Genomic DNA, 27,030 nt, shown 5'->3' with positions numbered 1-27,030 from the left:
CAGTTAATTAAATGAAAGATATTTGGATTTCTTAATGGTTTTAAATAAGATTTTTTTTTCAGCCTTGATGAGTTTCTTTTGTTTTGTGAGCTCTTTTATCTGTGGTCTGGTGATAAACATTTTAATAGTATTGATATTATTGATTCCTTCTTCCTATATTTTTTGTAAATCTAATTTAAATTATCTAGCAAAATCTAAATTTGTGGTGCATAAATTAAAGTTGTCAAGAGAGTAATGTTGTTTAACAACTAAAATAATTATTAATTTGTTTTCTTTTAGATGGAAATCTCTTCTTCCAGCATAATAAACCAGTACATTGCTTGTCAGGGTCCATTACCGAACACTTGTCCTGATTTTTGGCAGATGACTTGGGAACAAGGTTCATCTATGGTTGTAATGTTGACCACTCAAGTTGAAAGGGGCAGAGTAAGTCAAAGTTCTGATTTGAAATCTAATCACATAATATTTTTAAAATCCCTTTTGGAATCGGCCATAAATGACTAGGGTATAACAGGGCCATTATGAATTTCCTTTTTATGGGAGTGCTCACAGGTATTGATACAGTTAAGGCTCTCCTGTGTTTCAGTTTTAAACCCTTTCTTTCAGGATTATGCAACTAGTCTTAACATTTAGTGTAGTATTGAAACATGTATAAATCTTGATTCTCATGTTTCATAAATGAGTTTTTAAAGACTTAATCTGACTGTTTTTACAGTGAAGTAGTAAACAAAGTTACCTGCTTCGAGTGTGGGTTTTTTCTCCTGAGCTATGTCAACTCAAAAAACGTCGTCGTTTTTTCTAGATTAAAGTTTCTGGACAGGGATGATTTAATCCTGTAAGGAGGCCTGGACCAGTGTTGTATTGTTTGCTTTGCAATGTCATAAATTTGCCTTGCAATGTCACGACATCATAACAATCACCAGTTATACTATGGAGCTCTTTGGAGAATTGGATCCAGATCCATGGATCAGCCTTAAATCCACCATTATCCATTTATCTTTGAAAAGACATGGAAGATGGGAGAGATTCCAGAAGACTGGAAAAGAGCAAATATAGTGCTGATCTATAAAAAGGGAAATAAGAACAACCCGAAGAATTACAGACCAGTCATCTTAACTTCTGTACCTGAAAAGATAATGGAGCAAATAATTAAGCAATCAGTTTGCAAACATCTAGAAGATAAATAAGGTGATAAGTAACAGTCAGAATGGATTTGTCAAGAACAAACAGTGTGAAACCAACCTGATAGCTTTCTTTGACAGGGTAACAAGCCTTGTGGATGGGATGGACCAGGTGACGTGGTATATCTTGACTTTAGTAAAGCTTTTGATATGTCTCACATGACCTTCTCAGAAACAAACTAGGGAAATACAACCTAGATGGAGCTACTATAAGGTTGGTGCATAACCGATTGGAAAACCATTCCCAGAGAGTGGTTATCAGTGGTTCACAATCATGCTGGAAGGGCATAACGAGTGGGGTCCCGCAGAGATCAGTTCTGGGTCCGGTTCTGTTCAGTATCTTCATCAATGATTTAGGTAATGGCATAGAGAATACAGTTATAAAATTTGCAAATGATACCAAGCTGTGAAGGATTGCAAGTGCTTTGGAGGTTAGGATAAAATTCAAAATCACCTGGACAAACTGGAGAAATGGTCTGAAGTAAATAGGATGAAATTCAGTAAGGACAAATGCAAAGTACTCCATTTAGGAAGGAACTATCAGTTGCACACATTCAAAATGGGAAATGACTGCCTCGGAAGGAGTACTACAGAAGGGGATCTGGGTGTCATAGTGGACCACAAGCTAAATATGAGTCAACAGTGTAACACGGTTACAAAAAAAGCGAACATCATTCTGGGATGTATTAGCAGAAGTGTTGTAAGCAAGACATGAGAAGTAAATCTTCCGCTCTACTCTGCGCTGATTAGGCCTCAACTGGAGTGTTGTGTCCAGTTCTGGGCATCACATTTCAGGAAAGATGTGGACAAATTGGAGAAAGTCCAGAGAAGAGCAATAAAAATGATTAAAGGTCTAAAAAACATGACCTGTGAGGGAAGATTGAAAAAACGGGTTTTTTTAGTCTGGAAAAGAGAAGACAGAGAGGGGACATGATAAGTTTTTAAATATGTAAAAGGTGGTTACAAGGAGGAGGAAGAAGAATTGTTGTTCTTAACCTCTGAGGACAGGACAAGAAGTAAGGCGTTTAAATTGCAGCAAGGGAGGTTTAGGTTGGACATTAGGAAAAACTTCCTCGCTGTCAAGGTGGTTAAGCACTGGAATAAATTATAAATAAATATAATAGGGAGACTGTGGAATCTCCATCACTGGAGATTTTTAAGAGTAGGTTAGACAAACACCTGTCAAGGATGGTCTATATAATACTTTTTCCTGCCATGAGTGCAAGAGACTGGACTAGATGACTTCTCGAGGTCCCTGATTCTATTACTTTCAAGCTGTACACCTCCACGCAGTGGAGTACTGCCTCTGGGTATTTGCTTAATCAAATGAAAGATTATTAGTGTTTGCAAATTGACTACTGTACATGCAATCTTTTATTTTAAAAGATTTGTTTTTGAGTAGTCAGTCATGTTAGTTCTTAACCCATTTTTATATATGCTTCTTTTAATAGAAAAAGCTGTTACGTTGCATGTTGTTAGCTGCATATATACAAATTATAAATAAGAAAGTAATTCTAAATAATTATGTGTATGTTGCCATAATGGCATCACCTAATTTCAGCTATACCTGAAACTCTGGTTGATATTGTCTCCTTAATAATTTTGCCCATTGTGTTGCCTCTGTCCACTGAAGTACCATTCAAATATTAGCACATACCTGGTGTATTTCATAGAACAGCTGGCATACTATTTGTAACATTCAGTGGCAATTGGAGAACTTGAAACACATAAGCATAATTGGCTGATTGCAATATCCTGAAATTTCATCATAATTCTGAGTTTTATTTGGTGGGTTTTACAGTAGATGTCTATCATCCTGGCCAGCAAAACTGGTCTGTGTTGAGGATAGTCACATTAATTCAGACTTCAGTTCAGCTGTGTGTGTGCGCATTCTTGTTAAAATAACCATGTATTTGCTGTGCTGTCAGACCTGTTAAACACCATAAAAATAACTGTAGGTGTGTTTTTTAAATGTTTTTAAACTATTTTTCAGTGACTCAGTTTTACTATATGATGCTGTGTGCTCCCAAATGAACACAATTAGAGGGAATTTCAGTTCAAGTGCCCTTTTAATTTACTTTAATTTTCTTTGCAGATCTCAGAACAGACCCACGATAGCAGTTCTCTAAGGTTTTTTAATACTGATATTTATAGAATTCTTTGAGAACTGCTAAATATTGAAATAAAAGGACTTCATTTGTCTTACCTATCGGCAGACTCCCTGCTCTAATGCTGATCAAGGGGCTAATGAAGTCACTATCCCACTGCATGCCAGAGTGTCTCAGGAGAGCAGAAAGTCTGCAGATATGGCTGCTTTTACAGACCCTGCCAGGTGGATTAGAAAGATAAAAAGTATGCATGAACTGAAATGACCTCTATTTATATTTGGGCATTTAAGCAGTTTGTCATAAAGTTGGTCTTCTTTAACGTTCTCATTTAACTGTAAAGATTTTGGTAAACCCACCACCTAATGCACCTTAGTTTTGTCCCACCATGAAGCAATCTTAGTCACTGCTTACTGGCCACCTCCTCCTTTCACATTATAGCAACATGTTTTCTTTTTCATGTAAATCTGCGTTAAGGAACGATTATTTTAGGATTTTAGAAGTTAGGAGTGGATCTAAGGAGGGACCTATCACTGTGGTGTCAAAAGGGAATATTTAAAAAGAAGTAATATCAAAAGTTAAAGGCATCACTATTCAATTACACTAAACTCAAGAGTTGGGGCCTGTGTGAAGGAAACAAAGCTGAGAAGAGAAGCAGGACTTATACATGATGTTACCTGACTTTTTGTATGAAAATCAAGTATTTAAGTGCCTGCAGGCAGTGTAGTTATATAATATTCACACAGATAGATCAGAGGAAAAGTTTGGTGCCTTCAAGGTGAATGGCAACTGCACATCCTGCAATGCTAATTTAAACCATATTTTGCCCTCAACTATTCATACGGAACTTTCATGGAGTTACATGCATTTGCAGAGTCAAAATTTGATCCTTTGATTATGTCATATGAACAAAAACAGTTGAAACTGGTTAATTGTATTCATCTGCTCAGGACTAATATCAATTACACTAGTTTGAAATTTTTTATTTCAGTTATGCAGTTAATAGCTCATTTTCAATTATAAACCCCTGCCGTATGTTCGGTAAGTAAGTCAGCAGTAATTCCAAAATGCTCAGAAGAGAACTTTGCTGAATCTGTAAAAGAGGAAAAATAATGGTCTATGAATCTAAAGACTGTCATCTTTGAAAACCTCTCGACCTTAGGTTAAGTGCCATCAGTACTGGCCAGAGCCTACAGGAAGCTCATCATATGGAAATTTCCAGATTACCTGCCATTCAGAGGAAGGAAATCCTGCTTATGTCTTCAGAGAGATGACACTGACTAACCTTGAGGTAAAACTATAATATAGTTATTAGTCAAATTCTGTGGAATCCTCAAAGTAGAATTACCTAACTGCGGACATTCTTTCCAGTTTTATAGCACGTCCACATGTAGACTATTGACTATATCCAATTAATTGATAATTTTAAAATCCCATAGAAAATGAGTCTCAGTTTGAAAGATCTTATTTTGTGTGAATTATTTTCTTTTTTATGAATACATACCTTTTGTTCACAAAAAAAGTTTTAGTGGTACCTTTTCAGGGAATTGAACAGAGATTTAATCTTGTTCTTGTTATGGGTACAGTGCAATATATTAGTCATATGGGATGAGTGTTAATTAACTAAGAGCTTTTTGGTCCAAGATAATCCTAAAGCTAAAGCCATGACAATAATTAAATAAGAAATCATTAGAGATTTATTTTAATATATTCCCTTGATCTTTTCCAAACATCATTAGATTAGGATAGAAATTAGAAACTTTTCATTGTTGCTGCCTAGAAACACATTTTGTGTCTCTGAAGACAGTTTTCAGTAAACATTTCTTAATAGGGTAACAAACCACATTAGGAGGATAGTATTCCTAAAACAATGTCTTTAAGCTTCATATTTTTAAACGAAAGCTTGGATTTCTGATATATGGTGGCAAAATTTATGGGGACAATTCTAAATGTTGGGAATATGCAGGTTCCATCTAAAAAAACTCTGGTTATGGGTAAGTATCCTTCATGTATTAACTTGAAGAAAAAGGATTTGCAGGTAGAACCAATTCCTAGTAACTTAGAAAACGAGAGAGGATCGATATTTTGAAAGACAGTGGCTCTGTTTGAGGTGAAACAGTTACAGTTCTTCCAAACTTAGTACAAAAATATACTTTTTGTAATTTTGACAGTTACCACAGAATGGCACAATAGTTAGATTACCATTTTTTCGCCCCTTAAGTAGGATAAGAGCTCTGCACTGGTTGCTTTTGCATTTCCAGGTACAATTTAGAGCACAGATGATCATCTTTAAAGCATCAAATGATATGACTTCCCAACTAACTGAAACTTTCTGATATTGTACACTTTTGCAGTAGTTAAGATCAGTTGGGAAGTTCTCACTGTTGGTTACTGCCGCTGAATTATCCAAAACAGTCATTTTATCTCTAAAATTTCTCATAGAATAGGCCTATTCTCCCAGTGTTCTATTGCATCTCAGATATTGTACAGTACGTTTTATATATAAGTGAATAATAAGTCACAGAATGGCATCAGAAAGAATGAGATTCTCCTGAGAGAAATTACATCATAATTAATGGAGACTGCTAGTCAAATGGCTGTTATGGTGTAATTTTGCAAAAAAGGGGACAGCTGTATTTTTCTCTTTCAATTTTGAGAATTCCATGGGCAAAGGGTTACATGAATTTGAAGATGTAATACAGGAGTATCTTCCAAAATTTTAGGATTTATGAGGCCTACTCAGTGATCCTCCAAAAATAGGAGAAATCTGGCAATTTTTTTAGTATTACTTTGGTCTAGCAGGCATGTGGATGTGGTTGGGTGGGGAAGGCCTTCAGTAAACCAAATAAGTCAGGGTAGAAAATAAAGTTGTGCTGAGGCTGATACACGGTGGAAGAAATCTTGGTTACTGTATATTTTATAGTACTTTTTATGTAGTAAGTACTTAACTAGCTATTTATGTTTATTATAAATTAAATGTAACTCTGTAATCCTGACTGAGCACTTAATTAGTGCATCAAGAGGTACCTAGTATTTCAGAAGGTTGAAATTTTCCTACTACACAGCTGCTTCTCCTGTTCCACTGCCTGGTCAGTCTCTCTACATTTCAGCACTCTAGCACACACCTCAGTGTACACCACATATAGCTGTAGATGTTTATGGCCATGGCACTCAGGGTCTCGTCACCTGCTGGTCCCTCTTTCCATTTCCCTCACCCATCTGCTTACATAGCCCCTTTCCTTCCCTGTTTGCCTTTCCTAGACCCCCCCCCCCCCCTGCTACTTAAGTTTTCTCTCATGCAGACAGAACTGCCACCACATACCTCTGGCCCCACTTTCTGCAGTCTCCTCAGGTCATGTTTATTTTCCACACTCTTTAATCCCCCAATTCCCTGATATTTTTAAATTAGAAATTATTATTATTTTAAGCTACCTGTTGTGTGTTCTGTTGTGGTTATGGTTAGAAAAGAGAGCACAAAAATAATATCTTCTTATTCAACAGGTTTGATCGCTGGGTGTATTCAGTTAGATGTGCTTCTTTTATAGACAAGGGCAAGTTTTTGACTATCTTTTACTCTAATTATTCCTGCAGTGCCAGCACAACTGAGAATGTGAGAGATGGATTCTCTTTTGGCATACATCAAAATAATTGTTAACTAAGTTTCTGTTGCAGAATATTTTTATTAGGAGTATGGAACAACTTCTGTATGAGGAGAGAATAAGACTGGAACTCTTCAGCTTGGAAGAGAGATGACTATGGGGGGTTATGATTGAAGTCTATAAAATTATGACTGGTGTGGAGAAAGTAAATATGAGGAGTAAATAACACTTCCTTAACACAAGAACTAGGGGTCACCAAATGAAATTAATAGGCAGCAGGTTTAAAACAAACAAAAGGAAGTATTTTTTCACACAACGCACAGTCAGTCTGTGGAACTCATTGCCAGGGGATGTTGTGAAGGCCAAGACTATAACAGGATTCAAAAAAGAACTAGATAAATTCATGGAGGATAGGTCCATCCATGGCTATTAGCCAGGATGGGGAGGGATGATGTCCCTAGCCTCTGTTTGCCAGAAGCTGGGAATGGGCGATAGGGGATGGACCACTTGATGATTGCCTGTTCATTCCCTCTGTGGCACCTGGCATTGGCCACTGTCAGAAGACAGGATACTGAGCTAGATGGACCATTGGTCTGACCCAGTATGGCCACTTTTATGTTCTTATGTATTGCTAATGATGTGTGAGGCAGAAAAGGCACTGCTTGATTTTAAGATGCCTGGCTGTGTTTGGTACTGGGCATTAGAGGGAAAAAATCTTTTCACTTTAAAGTTGAGAAAATGTGATCTGCCATTTAGGTGCAGCAAACATGGAACCCATAGTACTATTTTTAGAAAATTGCTTTTCAGAGTAGAATTACACTTTAAAATAGTGATCTTCTCTTTCTTATGCATTATTAGTCATATTTCCTTGATTCTTTGTTGAATTGGTATATGGTATTTCTGTCCAAATTGCACCTCGTTGCTTATTTTACAATGCACTTTGGTAGTGAATTTTAGAAATGTATTCCAGCCCATTTCTAATGCATTATGTTTATATTATGGTAATACCTAGGAGCACTAGTCAGGATCAAGGTCCGATTGTACTAGGCACTATGTGTAACAAAGCAAGACTGTTTCTGCCCCAGAGAGCTCCACCAACAGACGGAGCGGATTGAAAAGATTAGATAACAGTAAAACAGACTTTAGCAGAAAAGCCAAAGTAATAGCTTGCCTGTTCTAGAGATGTACTCTAAATGGCTTATAAAGACATTTGTGCCTTTCATTATTGTTTATAAGGAAAAATAGGATTCTAAAATATGTGTTGGCAAATAATTAATATTCATAAAGTGCTTTGAGATGTCTAAATGAGAGGTAATTATGCGAGTATAGTTGATTAACACTGTTTTTTTTTATTATGAAGTCTGAATTACATTTGAACAAATTTTGTATTCCTGATTAGAAAAATGAAACTCGTCAGCTCACCCAGATCCAGTATGTAGCATGGCCTGATCATGGGGTTCCTGATGATTCCAGTGACTTCCTAGATTTTGTGTGTCTCGTACGAAAAAAGAGGGCTGGCAGAGAAGAACCTGTTGTTGTTCATTGCAGGTATTTGTTTTTTCTAACTTTTCATAAATAGTCTGACTGAATGCCTCTTCTCATCACATGCTTTCTTCTCTATTTTATTTAGTCTTTTATTGTTCACCATTTCTGATTAAATTCAATTATAAATTTCATTGAGTTCCTGTTAAAGGAAAGAGACAAGGGGATTTAAAATTTGAATTGAACAGTTATCCATACTTCTCTATACCTTTTGATATTAGCATCACACTTGAGTGAGCAGTTTTCAGAATCAAATGCACTGTCATGTTTCATATAGGTAAAATGCCTGTGGATAGTAATGATCATGGTAATTCTAGAGGGAGAAGAAACCACTTCCCATTTAGGAAACTGCTATACATACAGTGCCTGTGAACTGCAAAATTAAAAAAGAACTGGATAAATCTTATATCCATGAGGGCAAGATCTCTCTCTCTCTCTCTCTCTCTAGCATGTACAGTAGTGACATAAATCACTTTTTCACCAAAGTCTGTCTTCTCTCCAGTACTGAATATTTGTGTATCCATATTTACCAGATTCAAATATTTAACATTTGTGTACTTTGACATGAATGAAAACAACTGTATTCATGTTTTCTTTAAGGTGTATTTCAGATTTACATAGACTATTAATGTGCTGTTCTTATTAAATAGTTTTTAGTGACAGTTAACATTTCATCATTCACATTTAGAATCCATTTAACACAGAATCTCCACAGCACTTAATGTAAGTAGAAGACAGGAATAATACTTAATGCCAAATTTTGTCTTCAAATCAACATGCACATCACCCACTGACTTCTTTGAGAGTTGCAGGCATACATACGTGAATAGACTTTGGCCCTTTCATCTTCAAAATGCTGTACAAACAGTAACCCTTACAATCTAACCTGTCAACTAGTATACCCCTTTTATAGATGGGGAAACAGAGGCTAAAGGGACACTGTGAACTTAATTTTTTTATCTACTGCTTTTATACGTAAGACCTAAGATTATTATAACTGGATGATGTGGTGCACTACTCACCGCTGTGGCGCCTCCTGCTGGTCATCTCAGGGAACTAGCATGTCCAGCCTCCGGAATGCCCTCTTCAGGCCAGTGTCCCCTGCGGCTGGCCCCCTTATCTTTTGCATGCTGCCCCCTGGCAATATCCCCGCAGTCTCAGGGTCTCCCCACCCAGGAGAACCCCCAACCCTCTATCCTCACCTTGCCTCAGTTGTGAGCTACTGCTAGTCACCATCTAGCCCCTGCTCACTGGGGCAGACTGCAGTGTAAAAGCCACTCATCATAGGCAAGGGGGGTTTGGACCTGCTGCCTCTGCCTACCCATGGGCTGCCCCCTGCAACCCCAGTACCTAACTGGCCTTCCACTAGGTCGCAGCCTGGGGGGTTTCCAGGCCGGAGCTCCCCAGCTCCCTGGGCCTTCCCCCAGCTCTGCTCCACTCCAGGTACCATCTCTCTGCTCCCTGCAGCCAGGTCCTTCCCTCTCAAAGCTAGAGAGTGTCTGTCTCTGGCCCCAGCCCTCTTATAAGGACCAGTTGGGCCCTCATTAAGCCGGCCTCGGCCTGATTGGGGCATGGCCCCCAGCTGAGGCTGCTTTCCCCAATTAGCCCCGCTTTTCCTTCCCTGCCACAGCCCTCTCCCCGGTCTGTTTTAAGCCTTTTAAGGCAGGAGTGAGTGACCACCCCACTACACTGGAAAAGGTTAGAGCAAAAATTGTTGGTTTTTTCCCCAGTATGTTTACTTTGTGCATTTGACAGCCTCTTGTGTATTGTCAATTTCTCCTGGTTTTGTTTGGGTCTTTCACACAGGAATGGGAGGGAAATATATTTTCTTCTGCCCAAGGCAAAGCTTGGACACTGTGGCAGTGCAGAATATCAACACCTCTCTTTTTCTCCAGAATCTTAACTTCAAAGGGTTTTTTTGTTTTAGTGTATTTCTAGCTAAAGTATGTGATTGCAAAGAAAACCTCAAAAGTGTGAACCAGGAATTACTGATGCAGAGACTGAGGCCATGTCTATATTTACAAGCTTACAGCCAAAGAGCTGTACTGATACAGCTGTGCTGCTACAAGAGCGCTTGTGTAGCTGCGTTATGCCAATGGGAGAGAGCTCTCCTGTCGACATAATAAAATCAGCTCGATGAGCAGCGGTAGCTCTCCTGCTGACATAGCGCTGTGCACATGAGCACTTGTGCCGGCAAAACTTATGTCACTCAGGGGAGTGTTTTTTTCACACCTCTAAGCATCAAGTTTTGCCAACATATGTGCTAGTGTAGACATGGCCTTAGTTTGCAGAGAGCCTAGAATAATACGTCTGGGAGGTGTCAAGTGCTCATTCATCTCAGGGAGGTGTTAATTCAGCTGCCCAGTGGTGAAAACTTTAATGACAGCACTGATAGCTATTTCATGCTTCATGTAAGAAAAGAGAGGGAGGGTCACAGACCTTGCACAATTTACTGTGTGTGATGTATCATGAGGGTAACTCAGGTGGGTGGCATTTTAGAGATACTATCACATTTCTTCCTCAGTCAAGAAGGACCCATACCCAGGGGTCTCAAGCTCAAGGATTCTAGGGATGTCATGTGATGCACATCTTTTGAATATCTGCCAAGTCTACTGTGGTGATTTCTCGTTTTGGCGACTCACGTGGCTGGCACTTACTTTCTCGGAAGAGCATGGAAGAATACCACTACCTTTTTTTCTCTCCAGTTTGATCCCAGGAAAATAGAAAAAACTGCAGATCCATTAGAGTGGATCTTCCCTTCCTTGCAATAATAGATACAAGTGATTGTAAAGCCACAAAAATTGGCAGGAAAACTTTGTAAACCTGTTGTATATGAAACTACATTGAGTTATATTTTTTTAAACTGGTGTCCAACTCTCTTGGAATACAGTACTTATGCCACAAAACTATTAATGTGTGGCCTAGACAGACCAAAAAGAGTTAATATCAGCCATTTAAAAATCTGTATATCTGAACACTAATTGCTGCTAAGGGAGAACTGTAGAGAGAAATTGTCAACATTTATGTTCTTTGCAAATCAGTGACTTCCCAGTAAATAAAAGTGTCCCTATGGGTGCTCCACTGTAGGTGCTCATGCAGCCCTGCACTGCTGATCGGAGAATTTTGGTAGCAGTGTCCATTTGGCCTGCACATATGTTGTCCCCTCCTCGTGCTCTGCCACAAGGCTAACCAGCCTTGCAGGGGAGAACCCTTCTCAGTTCCTTCTCAACCACCCCTGGCTAGAGACAAAGCTATTAGCTGTCCGTTCATCAGATTGTTAACCCTATTGTTCTAACTTAATCTTTCTTTTGTGAGTTTAGAGTTTCATTTGTTTTTTTTCTTTAAAAAAAAAAACAACCCCCCCCCCCCAACTTTATTTACTACTTCCCCTTTTTCTGGGAACTACCCCTGTGTGGGGTATGCCCGGTTCACTGGGGTTTAAGAGGTGCCTCTCCTGTAAACAGGCCATCCCTTAATGGACTGACATTCCTATTGTGTCCGGGGAAAGCCATTTTCCCCAGAAGTGTGTGTTTTGTCAACAGCAGTGGTCTCGAAAGGACAGAGAGCTGAGACTAACACACCTTCTAATGGAGGCAGCTCTCCAACCATCTGGAGACCTGCATCAAGATTCACCCAGAAGACAGGAATCTTCACCTAACTAGGCTGCCCTTTGAACCATTGCCTCTCGTTTGCTCACATACCTGTTTATGAAGACAGCATTCCTGGTGGCAATCACCTTAGCGAGGAGAATTGGGGAGATAGCAGCACTGATGGCACACTGCCCTAATACAGTTCTTTCAGAACAAGGTTATTCTCCAACCACACTCCACAAGGTTGATTTCCTCCTCTGTCACATTCCTCAAGAATGTCCCTATCTTGGAAATCTGCAGGGAAGCAGTCTGCACATCTGTGCATACCTTTGCAGAACACTATGTGATTACTGGGGGACTCTGCTTCCGGCACGATCTTTGGCTCCGCAATATTATCATTCATAGCAGACTCCACTCTGAAGCCCCAGCCTCCTCCCATTAGGGATACTGCTTGGGAGTCACTTACAGTGGAACATCCATAGGGACACTACTTGAAGAAGAAAAGGAAGTTAGTCACCTTGAGCAGTAACTGGTTCTTTGAGATGTGTGTCGCTATGGGTGCTCCATGACCCACCCTTCTTCCCTCTACTTCAGAGTTCTTGTCAGGGACTCTGCGGTAGAGAAGGAATTGATGGGGGTTCGCCCGGGCAATGGTGGTTAGCTCATGGCAGAATATGAAGAGGGGACAGTGCATGTGCGGGCCGAACAGACACTGCTACCAAAGTTCTCCGATCAGCAGCGCAGGGACGCAAGCACACCTACAGTGGAGCATCCATAGGGGGACGCCTCTCGAAAAACCATCATTACTGCCCAAGGTGAGTAACTTCCTCTTTCTCTGCTTTGTTATCAAACAGCATTAACATATGGGAATTGAAAGTGAGTGCTAATCTGAATTATAAGGACTAATCATTCTGTTTTAGGGTTGGATACATTTTTTCTAATTTTCTAAAATAATTTTATTCTTTCTAATGAAGGATACACTAAATCTTGGTACAGTGCATATATATCTTGATAGTTGGAGCATTATCCATAGGAATCCTGAGTATATTCCTAGCTTCTTTTTGTTGAGCAGTTTTTCATACAATATTGTATTTGCCCCTAATAATAAAGTTGTATTCAAACCACTACATTATATAGTAACCTTTGATGCCACCTTCTGGACAGAATTATAAAGGAACATATTAAAGTTTTGTAGAATATTTAAATTCTAAATTGTATTTAAAAATAAAACTGATCAAGATAAGTTACAGTTGCATTATTAATGTGTACTTATAAGATTCAATTTGTTTAAAAGCAAACATTTTCACTTTAGCCTGAAACACCTTCAGACTGTATCATTTAAGGTACATATGACAACGCAAATACAGGTTCCCAATCATATTGACAAATGGAAAACACTGGTCTCCCGACAGTACCAAGTGTATATTTTATTGTAATTTCTCTTAATATGAAACATTTTAATGTAAAACATGTTTACCATGCTCAAGAGTAAATTGCCTCAGTTTTAGGTGTTCTCTGAGGTTTCCTAACTCTGGAAGAGTGTGTACATACACACAAAGAAATTAAACGCAAGCCTTTTTTGTTTTTAATTTTGAATAAATATCCTTTCTGTAAGACTTCTCACTATTTTGCCACTTGGGAACCTTCATATTGTAGTTTACCTTTTATTAAAAGGTGTTGAGACTAGGTGGTTTTTTTTATGTAGACACATCCTTAGAGCCTTTTTGGTGTACAGAAGCAGGATCTTGCTAATGCTTACCTTCTGAAGCATAGATTCCTAATTGGAGACTATTTTATTTAAAGTTTAAACATTTTGTCACCAACTTTTGGTTAGTACATTTCCTATTTATTTATTTTTTTACAAGCCCAGGCTTTAGGCCAGCTTCTCCGCTCCTTTAAGAGCAAAGTTCAGTGCAGGAATGGAGTGGAGGGACCAAGGCTGGCATGCCATCCAACTGCCCTGGGAGCCAATTCTAACAACTATAGGGGCATTTTATGCCATCTGAGCAGCATAAAGTGGAACACAGAATCTAGCTCTTCATCTTCAATGCATAGTTCTTCAGCACTACGCATTGTAATCTCAGCTGGGAATTCACTTCTGATGCCCTGCTATGTGACCATGTCATTAAATAAGTCCTTAGTGATTGTCTAAATAAAATAATACTACACAGTGTAGTTGTGGATTTTTAGACATCTGCTCTGACCAGCCAAAATGTGTCCTCCGCAGCTGCTAGCCTCCAAAGAGACTGCTGTCTGTCCAGCAGTGGCAGCTTCTCTCTATTCCAAGTTATTTGTCCATAGAAACAGCAGCATGGTGTTAATTTCAGCATAATTCAGTTACCCAAGCTGGCTGACTTCACAGGGTTAGTCATAGAATGCACCTGTTCAATTACCACATACAGCAGTCAAGCTAATTGGGGTTGGTATTGCCCTAATGTGGAAGATGGGACAGAAGTCATTCAGTAAAAAGCTTCTAATGGGGTATCGTGAACTGAAGCACCCCCTCACTGCCTGATGATTCTGAAATGAACCATTTGCCACGGTGAAGAAAGAGGGGGCTCATTAGGCTGAAGGTCCTTTAAAAAAAATAATTTGAAGGGAACTGGAGTGTGCCCTCATGGCACGGTATAAGGGGCACCGCTGGCTCCCCCCACGCTTAGTTCCTTCTTGCCCGCAGTGACGGTGCACAGAACGTTCGCTGCTTTTACTAGTATTGCTTAGGCTTCGTTCATACGAACTAGAGTTCTTGTAAAGTTAGTATACATAGTTAGTAGTTGATTTAGTTAGCCCTTAGCAGTAGTTAGTTTTGTTAGTCTTGTCGGGGACTTAGCCGTGGGCCAGGGAATGCCCTGTCCCCAGGCTTTAAGCCCTGTGATCACTGCAAACGGCCCATGCCCGTGAGCGATCTGCATAGTAGCTGTCTCAGGTGCCTCGATGAAGAGCACATAAGTGATAAGTGTCATATCTGCAAGTCCTTTAAACCTAGGACTAAGAAAGACTGCAAGATTAGACTCATAGCACTCCTGATGGAATCGGCGCTCACTCTGGCCCCAGAACAGAGGTCCAATTCGGCACACAGCACCATGGCGAGCCATTTCGACGAGCCGGCACCGATCCCTGTCCATGGTCCCAGCCAAGAAGTCGAAGAAGGCCGGTAGGGGACGGTCTCCTACTCCACGCAAGGGGAAGGACAGGGCTGGGGGTGAGCTAAGACCCGCACCGGGCAGCTCATCTCCCCTGTCAGGATGTTGGGCCTCAGCACGTGTCAAGCGATGCAGCCCACCCTGTTTCTTGCCTGAAGGCCTGGACACAGGGGTGGACCTTTGTCAGCTTCAGGTGCCATACATGCCTGAAGCACTCCAGGCTGTGCAGGAGATCCTGACGCTCTCAGTGCTGCCCACACCGGCCCCATCGGTGCCCAGACCTCACAGCCTTGGGACCTTCCATCTGCTCTTACCCCAACGGCACCATTCCCCATCGTGGGGGATGTCCTGCCACCGTTCACCTGCTTGAAGCCGTCATGCCTCTGAGTTAGGGAGGCATATGCATCGGAGCCCTCTACGGTCACCAGACCCTGGGCACCGGCCGCGGGATTTGAGGCGGACCTTGCCGGTTACCTGGCGCAGACCCATGGAGGCATGTGCTCCCCAGCAGGAACATCAGGACCAGCCCTTCGTGTTGCAGAACACCGTTACAGATCCCGGGAACGATCAGAAGACAAGTCGCAGGCCCCGCCAACAATCCCCAAGATGGGTGTCACAGTTTTTGGGGTTATTCCCCCCCCCCCCCCCCCGCGCCTGGCCTATGATACCTCAGGTCCCGCTCCTCATCCCGGTACTGGTCTCGAAGCGCTAGGCATGGATCGCCAGTCTTCCATCCCCGAGTTCCCATGAGAGGTGCATGTCCCAATTGGACCAGTCCTCCTCTAGGCTTGACTGTGATTATCGCCAGGCACAGAGTTGCCGCTCCAGTGGATTCTGGTCACCGGGTAGCAATTGCTCCGGATATGGCTCCGGTACGGAACAAGGCTCCACATCAGCGGGACAGCCTCGCGGACTCTCAGTGCTGTGTGCACCATCGGTACCAAAACCTGCCCAGTGGCTGGCCCTGTGGTACCAGCCTCCTCCTCGTCATCACCGGACAAGGCCATCATGGAGCCCTCTCACCCGGTTCCTCAGATGACACTAAGGCACACCAGGAGCTGCTGAAGAGGGTCATGTCCAACCTTGGCCTGCAGGTGGAGGAGCAAGCAGACTCCCTGTTCGACATCCTCTCCTTCACAGCCCCTGCTAGGGTGCCTCTTCCCTTCACGAAGGGCTATTGAAGATATCTAGTACCTTGTGGCAAACCCCCTCCTTTCTGTTCCCCATTTCCAAATGGGCAGAGCATACGCACGAATACCTTTACTCCCATCCTGCTCCAAATTCCCTGGTGGTTGAGGCAGTTAACCACAGGGAATGCCAGGGGCAACCCAGAGCTACCCCCAAAAATAAAGTTTCCAGGAGACTGCATTTGTTCAGATGGAAAATTTATTCCTCGTCTAGCTTACAGTTGAGGGTGGCCAACTTACCAGGCCCTTCTTGGCCGCTATGACTTTAATATGTGGCAAACCACAGCCAACTTCAAGAATGCCCTCACAGAAGGTTTCTGTAAAGAATTCCAGGCGATCCTCGACGAGGGCACAGCTGCTGACAGGGTGGCCCTTCAAGCGGCGGCAGACTCTGCCACCTGCATCCTGGTGTCCGCCATTTCCATGCAGCAAGCATCCTGGCTGCTCCTGTCTGGGTTGTCCTCCGAGGGTCAGCAGTCGATTCAGGACCTCCCCTTTGATGGCCAGGCCCTGTTTGCGAAGCAGATGGACAACAAATTACATGGGCTGAAGGACTCCTGAACCACCCCGGGGCTCTACGTTCCAGGCCCGGCACGTAAGTGTTTCAAATTGCAACTACCCCAGGGGCAAGAAAGCGAGCCCCAGTAGGACACACTGCACAAAAAGCCCAAGGGCTATAGACAGTGCGCAAGCCACCTGCCCCCACCCTCTGCCCAGTCGGGCTCGAACCGCTCCAAGCAAGGAGCTAAAAAGTCATTTTGAGGGCATGCCTGAGTGCGACCTACCAGTCTATTCCCTGGATCCAATTTTCCCAATTTTTTGCAGCCGCCTTTTCTTTTTCCTCCCAGCATGGTCAGCAATAACTTCGGACTGCTGAGTCCTCAGTATGGTGGCACACAGTTACACCCTCCAATTTATTTCCACACACCCCCCCCCCCCATCCGTCTTCAGGGACTCTTCTCTCAAGAGTCTTCTTGAGCAGGATGTTTAGGGGTTCTTACAGCTGGGGGCAGTGGAGAAAGTCCTGCCTCCTTATCGGAACAAGGGTTTCTATTCCTGGTATTTTCTGATCCCAAAGGCCAAGGGTGGTCTGCGTCCCATACTGGACCAGCGAGACCTCAACAGGTACCTAAAGAACTAAAGTTTTGCATGGTCTGCTTGGATCTGGGAGACTGGTATGCTGCCCTTGATCTGAAAGATGCATATTTTCACGTAGTGATCTTCCCAGGACATAGATACTTTCTCCGTTTTACGGTGGGTTCGGCTCACTACCAGTTTGCAGTCCTTCCATTTGGCCTGGTACAGCACCAAGGGTGTTTACCAAGTGCATGTCGGTAGTTGCAGCCTACCTCAGGCTTAGGCATATCCAGATTTACCCGTACCTCAACGACTGGCCAGTCAAAGGCAGCTTCAAGGCTCAGGTCCAACCCCACGTCGCTGTACTACAAGCCACTTGCCACTCCTTGGGACTACTGGTCAACCACAAAAGTCCATGTTTGTTCCAGTTCAAAGGATAGAATTCATCGGGGCCGTGCTCAACTCAACCCGGGCGAGAGCATTTCAACCATTAGACAAGTTTCAGGACCTGACAGACCTCATCGCGGAAGTGTCCGCATTTCTCCTGAAATTGGCTAGTGTGTGCCTGTGCCTGGGCACATGGCAGCTTGCACACATGTGGTCTGCCATGCCAGGTGGTCCGCATATTCTCCCTGCAGCAATGGCTGGCGTCGACCTATTCCCAATCCAGGGACCACCTGGAGAAGACCGTCACCATTCCCCTGGCAGTTCTCACCTCGTTGCAGTGGGGGACTGATCGCAAGAAAGTCCTGGAAGGAGTCTCATTCGACAGTACTGCTCCATCTGTTGAGCTAGTGTCGGACGCTTCAGACCTCGGTTGGAGGGCACACCTTGGACATCTCTGGATCCAGGGAATGTGGACCCCGGAGGAGGCAGTGTTGTACATAAATGTCAAGGAACTCAGAGTGGTCCATCTGGCCTGCAGGGTCTTCCTGCCGCACATGTCGGGCAAAGTGGTGAGAGTCCTGATGGACAATATGGGCTCAATGTTCTACATCAACAGGCAAGTAGGAGCGTGCTTGTTGGCTTTCTGCCAAGAGGCTCTCCATCTCCGGGACTTCTGCATCAGCCACAGCATGCATCTGAAATCTGGTCACCTCCCAGGCATCAGGAATGCTCTAGCAGATCACCTCAGCAGGGACTTCTCCTCTCACTACGAGTGGTCACTCCACCCGGAGGTGGCCTGCATGATCCTCCAGAGCTGGGGAACTCCCCAAGTAGATCTGTTTACCATCAGGCGAAACAGAAAGTGCCATCGGTTTTGTTCCCAGCAGGGCCTGAGCAAGGGCTCCCCCTCCGATGCCTTTCTCCTGTTGTTGCCAAGGGTCTGATGTACACGTACCCTCTGTTCATCCGGGTCCTAGTAAAGATCAAGAGGGACAAGGCACAGTTTATCATAATTGCCCCACATGGCCTCACCAGCGCTGGTTCTGCACACTCATAAACATGGCGGTGGCCCCTCCCTTGCCCCTTCCCTACCATCTGGACCTGCTGTCACAGGATCACGGTCAGCTCCTGCACCCCAGTCTTGAGTCTCTACACATCTCGGGTTGGATGCTCCGTGGTTGAATCTGGAGGCGCGTACCTGCTTGGAGGAGATCCAGAAGGTCCTCCTGGGAAGTAGGAAGCGATCCACGAGACTAATTTTCCTGGCCAAATGGACGAGGTTTTCCCGCTGGGTGTCGGAGCATGGCATTTCTCCCTCGCGTTCTTCAGTGCAGTCTATTTTGGACTACTTACTGCAGCTCAGGAACCAGGGTCTGGTGCATTCTTCCATCAGTGTGTGCCTTGCAGCCATCTCCATGTTCCACCAGCCAAGCCAAGGTCAGACAGTCTTTTCTCATGACATGACTGTCAGGTTCCTGAGGGGCCTCGAGAGGCTTTACCCGGAGGTACGGGCCTCTGTCCCTGAGTGAGACCTTAACATGGTCCTCTCCAAGCTCACCGGTCCGCCTTTCGAGCCGCTAGGCTCCTGCTCCCTTTCCTACTTGTCCTGGAAAGTCACTTTTCCTGGTGGCAGTGACGTCGGCGAGACAAGTTTCAGGGATTAAGGCCTTGACCGCAGAACCGCCTTACACAGTATTTATAAGGACAAGGTCCAGCTGTGACCCCACCCGTCCTTCCTGCCGAAGGTGGTATCTTCCTTCCACATGAGCCAGGATGTATTCCTGCAAGTGATCTGTCCCAAGCCTCACAAGACTACTGAGGAGAGGCGTTTACACACACTGGACGTCTGGAGGGCCTTGGCTTTTTATTTGGAGTGTACCAAGCCTTTCCGTAAATCGATGCAATTCTTCATTGCTACAATGGATAGGATGAAGGGACTTCCAGTTTCTTCACATAGGATTTCCAACTGGATCACCTCTTGCATAAAGACCTATTATGAGCTAGAAAAGGTCCCGCCGCTGCTGATCGTCAGGGCCCATTTGACTAGAGCACAGGAGTCTTTGGCAGCCTTCCTGGCGCACATCCCAATCCAGGACATCTGTAGAGCAGTGATATGGTCCTCAGTCCACACGTTCACGTCTCATTATGCCATCACTCAGCAGGCCAGAGATGATGCTGGGTTCGGCAGAGCTGTATTACAATCTGCACAGCCATGAACTCCTTCCTGCCTCCACAGGAACTGCTTGGAGTCTTCTAACATGGAATGGATATGGGCAAGCACTCGAAGAAGAAAAGACAGTTACCTGTTCCGTAACTAGTGTTCTTCAAGATGTGTTGCTCATGTCCAGTCCGTGACCCGCCCTCCTTCAACACTGTCAGAGTTTCCAGCAAGAAGGAACTGAGGGTGGAAGGAGCTGGCGGCTCCCCTAATACCGCACCATGCAGGCACCACTCCAGAGGGCGCTAGAGCTGCTCCCCTATGGATACTGCTGAGGGAAAAACTTCCAGCACCGGTGCAGGTGGCGAGCATACGTACCTAATGTGGAATGGACATGAGCAGCACATCTTGAAGAGCACCAGTTACGGAACAGGTAACTTGTCTTTTTTTGTTCACAGCAAGATGATATTGAGTGCTATTCAGTGTAGGGCTCTTCAGCTCCCATGGTGAGCCGAATAGCTCTCCAGCAGTTGGGAGTTTGGAAACCCCTAAAAATAGATTGCTTGGTTATACTGCAGCAAAATATTGTGAAATTCTTCAGGTTTTATATTCTAGGAGGACAAAGAAATGTGCAGAGATAGAAAAATGCAAACTTACTCAGAAGGGTAAGAGATCCATCCAGTGCTTTGAAAATTTCCCACTGAGTTTTTATATCCAGGAAGGACAGAAAGCTTCCAACGTTATGTACAAACACTGCTCTTATAGTAGAATGTCATCAGTAACCCTCAGTTGTACTAATCATAGATTTCTCTTGCGTATATTTAGATATTGAAGATTGTAATGTTAAAATGTTTTTTACATTTTAGGAGTATATCATTTTTTTTAAAAAGAGAGTTTGAAGATGGTTAATGATATGACACATTTTTCTTTTCCAGTGCTGGGATTGGACGGACAGGGGTTCTTATAACTATGGAAACAGCTATGTGTCTTATTGAGTGCAATCAGCCTGTTTATCCATTAGATATTGTGAGAACAATGAGAGATCAAAGGGCCATGATGATCCAAACACCTGTAAGTATCATACTTACTACTGTACCTTGTAGAAAAGTAATCTCATGTTACTCAGTGGTTTCACTCTCACTGAAGACAGTAAGAGGTGCTGGATATTTTGAAAGAGAGCAGCTTAACTGAGAGTTGCTATGGTCTTGGTCCACTGAGAACAGTAAGATATCTCAGTGATGCTTCATGAGTTTCTCTGCAGCAGCTTCTGATGACAGACATACTTTTTTAATAATGAAAATAAATGGCAAAAATCACTATTAATTCTAAATATTTCTTTTCAAAAGCTATCCTTTGCACCAGATCTGCTCAATGAATGGAGAGAGTAGGAAAGTGAAACTAGAGATGTGGAAAGGGAGGGTGACAGGAAGGAACAAGGTACTGGAGTATGTGTGAAGGGAAATGGAAAGAGTTCCAAGAAGCAGAAGGAATTTGGAGGAGATGAATTAGGGGGAAGCTGGGTGATACAATCCAGCTGTGTAATTCTGCTCTGGCAATACAAAAAGTAACTTTAACTCTGCCCTGTAGTGACACAATAGAGAGGAACACATAGAAGAAATCTATTGTGTCTTTAAAAATCAGTTTAATCTAATCTGGGATTATAAAATACTTCATAGGATCAGGAAAGGACACCTGTCATAAGGGTTTTTTGGGTGCCTTAACTGTATGTTTCCACATGTTTTTCTTAGCATGTTTGGAGTTTTCCTAGGTTTATAATGCTTGGTTTGGGGATAATTGCAACATCCCTGTAATGTACTTTAGCCTAAATTACTGATTTGTATTCTCTACCTTAATTCTATTTTAAGGTAATTTTTGTTTGGGAATAGATTTAGAATCTGTTTAAGAACTTTCATTTGTCTTGGAGTCAGACATAAGTTCCATCTGACAGCAGTTCATAGTTGAGCTTAATAGACATAAGGCAAAATTTCAGTGAAATGCTTCTCTTTAACTATTACATCACCAGTGTAACAGACTAAACCAGATTCAGTGTTTTACTCAGGGACTGCCTAAACTCTGCATGTTACCATGTCTCTTTAGACCAGGGGTTTCCAACGTGGTGCCCGCGGGCACCATGGCACCCGCCGGGGCATTTATGTGCGCCCAGCTAGTGCCCAGCAGGGGAGAGAAGCCACAGCCCCGCACCTGCCGAGGACAGAGAACTCCGGGGCTGCAGGCTGCGGGCGCCGGTGTTCTCGGTCCCTGGCAGGCGTGGTGCTGCAGCTTCTCTCCGGCTTCTCCGGGGCTGCAGACTGTGGGTGCCAGTGTTCTCGGTCCCTGGCAGGCACAGGGCCACAGCTTAAGCCAAAGAGAAGCCACGGCCCCACGCCTGCCGGGGACAGAGAACTCTGGGGCTGCGGGCGCCGGTGTTCTCGGTCCTGGCATGCGCAGGGCTGCGGCTTCTCTCCAGCTTCTCTGGGGCTGCAGACTGTGGGCGCTGGTGTTCTCGGTCCCTGGCAGGCACGGGGCTGCAGCTTAAGCCGGAGAGAAGCCGCGGCCCCGCACCTGCCGGGGACCGAGAACTCCAGGGCTGCAGGCTGCGGGTGCCAGTGTTCTCTGTCCCCGGCAGACGCGGGGCCCGCCTAGTGCCCAGCAGGGGAGAGAAGCCGGGGACCCGCGCCTGTTGGGGACAAAGTACTCCGGGGCTGCAGGCTGCGGGTGCCAGTGTTCTGTGTCCTCCCGGCTTCTCTTCGACTTCTCTCCGTACTGCCCAGAACTGGCACCAAAAAAACCAAAACCAAACCAAAACAAAAAACGCTCCGACTGCTGAACGGATGGAATGCTGCCCCGTAGCACGTGCTGCCCCAAGCATGTGCTTGCTCCACTGGTGCCTGGAGCCGGCCCTGTATGTGAGTAATTGTTGGTGCCCACCACACTCTTCTGAAAACATGAATGTGCTACTGGCCACAAAAAGGTTGGGGACCACTGCTTTAGACTACTTCCTCCTGCCTTTCCATTTCTGGATTGATACATGCACTTTCCACAAGGTGGCACTATGCCATGTTCATGCTTCCCATGTCATAAATGAAAAGAACTGAGAATTGTCAGTTTTCTAGAGAAATCTTCAAACAGAAAAATATTTATACTAATATATGTAAATATTTCTATACTGATACACATGTAATGATACAATAAATAATTAAAATTCTAAATCCATGTGACATGTATTTGTTTAAGATCTATCATCTGTTCATTAACCAGGGCTATATAAAACCAATTTAAGCCATTGGAAAGGTAGAAATACTACCTTTCCAGTGGTATATATTGTTATACAGCAATCATTTATATCTGAGGCACTTTGCAAGATAGTGGCTGTATTTTATGGTCCACTCTAAGGTATTCTTTTGCTTTTTTTTGTTTAGTTGAGACATGGTTTTTAGTAACTCATATCTCAAGAACTGCTAGAGTTGAAAATAGAATGCTTTAGAAATTAAGAAGCCAGGAGTCAAGCTTTTGATGACATAAAGCACTGGTTTCTCATTCTAGAAGTTTGTGAGATATGAGCAACTAATATGTCAAAATTAATGGAAAGGGGAAAAGGCAAGGTAGTTTTGGTACACTATTTCTTAAACTGTTAGAGGGAGAAAAACCTAAGACTAGTTAATCCATGGGGTTGGAGTAAGTCCCTACTCCTCAATAAAGGTACAATTACCAAACTGCTGCTTTTGATGAGGCACAATTCTGCCCTTTCAAGATAAGATGGGTGACCTAAGAGACCTTTTCTATCTCTAACTTAATCATATAAGTTATATTTCTTTTTCAATTAACTTAATCAACTTTCTTTTCAGAGTCAATACAGATTTGTTTGTGAAGCTATTTTGAAGGTGTATGAAGAAGGATTTGTTAAACCTTTAAAGACATCACTGCATAAATAAGAGCAAAAGGGCTAGGATCCATATTGAAGTATCCTGTCCTCTGTAATAAACTGGCAGCGTTCATTGTGCCATAACTCTGATTGCAGGAAATGGTGTCGGAGAACAATGAAGAATTGACAAAGGACTTTGAAAACTTCAGCACTGTTGCACTTTATGTTGAAACAAAAATCAGTCTCTAAAACTCTATTACTTACATGTGTTTGAAGACTTTATTATTTTCATGCTTTGCTCCGAACAAACCATAAATTGAATGAACTGAGTGTGTTCAGGGTAACTTATGATATCTCATTGTAGTGCCATATACTCCCCTTCTGGTCGAATTGCTACAAACAAGGCTTGGAATTATTTCACTCTGGTATACAACTGTGTCGTTTAAAAACAAAACAAAAATCTATACTAAGCCATGGTCTCTTCCTGTGCTAGATTTATTTACGGTGTACAGATCCTCACTTTTGTTTTAAAAAACATCAGCAATATTGCCAATATTAGATAGACACTGCCTACTGATGCAGCACACTTTGCTCTTCACCCCTATTAGAGACCAGCTGGTTATTAGAGGAAAGCTGGAATCTGTGTTAACCCAGCAGTAGCTGCATAATGTCCACTTACCAGCACCTTGTAAAATATAAACAACATTTCTTTGAACTGATGGCACAATTTATTTCTGTGTCATAACACTGGTGAATTCCAAATCATGTGACTTACCATTACGTAATGGGAACTATTGCATGCATTGCGTCTTAACCCCTTAAGTGCCTTGAGACTTACCGAGTATGTCTAATGAAAAGGCACTCAGATGACCCTATGGGGAAGGTATTATTCTGTCATATTTATTTTAATGGGTTTATATTTTAATACATGGCCCTTGGTGCTTTGAATATGGTACTGCAAGGGGTCACAGAATACCATTCCCGTTTTCCTTATAAAAATACCTGCATGCTACTGTGGGTAGCAAATCACACCTACTTAATGTGTGAGCATTGTTTGCTGCTGTGAAATTATATGGAAAATCTGACACATTCCTTCCAATTGGTAACTTATTAGTAGCTGATAATGAAAAGCCAGTAGGTTGTTAGAACTCATTTTACCCTACCATTGCGAAAATCTCTCTCATTTAATTAGATTATAACTTTTTAATACCACTGATATTTAAGGTTAAACTTACTGTCAAGTGTGATTAATTCCTTTCCATTATCTGCTAATCAATTATTTTTCTAAGTCTTCATCCGTTGATTTCAAGCCATGTTCGTACTGGACTTTTTAATTATTATTATCATTATTATTATTATTATTAAAGTAAGGAATAAAACACTGTCAAATTGTCCCAAAACTTTATTTTACTCTCTTAATGACCCCAGTCATTTTTTCTGTTATCCTTGTATAAAATTAAATTGTTCCATTTTGTGTGTGTTGTTTCTTATTTAAGTCATTAGCATATTTGTAATGAGTAGTTTGCCTGTTTGATACAGTATCTGAGCTCATTGTAAGCATATGTATATTTTGTCCCTTTTCAATATTTTTTCCAGTTTGGGAGAAACCAACTGATAAGCAAGGTATCGAGCTTGAAATACAGTAAGTAGGGGTTCAGTCACTTTTTTGACTACCCTTCAGAAACCTAACTTTACATGCTAATATTTAAAAGGTTTGTTATTTTATTGATTTCCTGAAAATTATTATCCATTCGGTTTTGTTAATAAGCTATATAAAGTATAGAATTAAAAGAGAGAAAGTTCTAGACTGAGAAAGTTTAAATATTGTAAAATTCTTCTATATAATATACTCTCTTCTATTGGCATTTAGAAGAGATGACCGTTATAAAATACTTAAGAAAAAGTGAAAGTGAATTCAGGTCAGTTGAAGTCCTGGTTTATGAATTTGTAAACATCAAGAACCATGATGCCAAATAGAAGAGAGATAGAGTTTTAAATATTTTTTAGAAATAAGAAGAACATAATTAATATTAGATGGGCTGTAGCCCTTATTTACAAAGAAATTCTGCTATGTATATTTCTAGAGTTGACATTCAATTCAATATTATCCCTCCATGAACTAGTTAATCTTATTTAAAAGTTCAGTGTAAGCTGACTGCTACTGCCAGGTAACTGACAACGTGGCTTGCTTCCTAGAGAAATTGATAGGGAAAGGTAGTAATTTTACCCAAATTTAAATTGAGGCTTTATTAATCAGAATGGGCTGCCAAGAACCATCTCACTTCAGCTTATATTCTCCAGTCTGTAGGATTGACATCTATATCTGCCATAGTTGGTGTAATCCTGCTAGGTGCTCAGTACCCCAGGAGGCACTCAGCACCTTGTAGGATTGGAGCCTTTTGGTGCAGTTTCAGAGACTTTACTTTTACATCACTCACATAACAAAAAGAGATTAGGGTATGATTTTTATTTTGACACCTGGGATGATGATATAAAGACGTTTTACATGGAAGTGTTGAAAAAAAATCCATCTCTCCATGGTAGTCCATTTCTAGTCAATAGAACGTGAAAGATCACAGGATATTATCTCACATCTACTGAGCATAAATGGTAAAACACCTTTGGATATTAAGCTAAAAGTAGCTGTTCTTATTTTGACGGCCATCTAAAAGAAATACTTTTTCTCTGGATTAGAGAGAGATAAAAATAATAATAAACTGGCTTTAATCTTAGTTTTGTTTTAAACTGTCTGCAACAAAATTGTTACCCTGTACTGTAGTACTTTGGAAAATTTTCAAGCTTTGACTTCCACGTGACAGCACTTTGAGCCATAATATTGGCTAGCTCGAAGGCTAATTTATAGGGCTGTCAAGCGATTAAAAAAATTAATTGCACAATTAATTGCACTCTTAAACACTAACAGAATACCATTTATTTAAATATTATTGGATGTTTTCTACATTTTCAAATATATTTATTTCAATTACAACACAGACTACAAAGTGTACAGTGCTCATTTTATATTTATTTTTTATTACAACCTAATATGAGTACCGTACTGCAATCTCTTTATAATGAAAGTTGAACTTACAAATGTAGAATTATGTACAAAATATAACTGCATTCAAAAACAAAACAATGTAAAACTTTAGAACCTACAAGTCCAGTCAGTCCTACTTCAGCCAGTTGCTCAGACAAA

The 27,030-nt window shown here is 42.1% G+C and overlaps 1 protein-coding gene across 7 annotated transcripts in view; it reads left to right on the top strand.

The window, feature by feature from the left end:
• Positions 1 to 27,030, top strand: part of PTPN4 (protein tyrosine phosphatase non-receptor type 4) — a 302,113-nt gene that overhangs the window by 172,665 nt on the left and 102,418 nt on the right. For 6 of the 7 annotated variants that reach the window (XR_005586213.1, XR_005586214.1, XM_039494797.1 and 3 more), the window contains 5 exons: positions 280 to 426; positions 4,449 to 4,577; positions 8,285 to 8,433; positions 20,905 to 21,040; positions 25,428 to 25,473. Coding sequence is in view for 5 of the 7 variants with exons in the window: in XM_039494797.1 (XP_039350731.1) it covers positions 280 to 426; positions 4,449 to 4,577; positions 8,285 to 8,433; positions 20,905 to 21,040; positions 25,428 to 25,473 (607 nt within the window). In the remaining 2 variants the exon portion in view is untranslated. Of the gene's footprint in view, positions 1 to 279; positions 427 to 4,448; positions 4,578 to 8,284; positions 8,434 to 20,904; positions 21,041 to 23,814; positions 23,902 to 25,427; positions 25,474 to 27,030 lie in introns of those variants that run through there. The other variant, XM_039494800.1, reaches the window with a different exon arrangement.

This window comes from Mauremys reevesii, linkage group 11, assembly GCF_016161935.1.
Source record: "Mauremys reevesii isolate NIE-2019 linkage group 11, ASM1616193v1, whole genome shotgun sequence".
In the NCBI taxonomy this organism is placed as follows: Eukaryota; Metazoa; Chordata; order Testudines; family Geoemydidae; genus Mauremys; species Mauremys reevesii.
The sequence above is the reverse complement of the archived record's forward strand: the minus strand, read 5'-3'. Positions and strand labels throughout refer to the sequence as shown.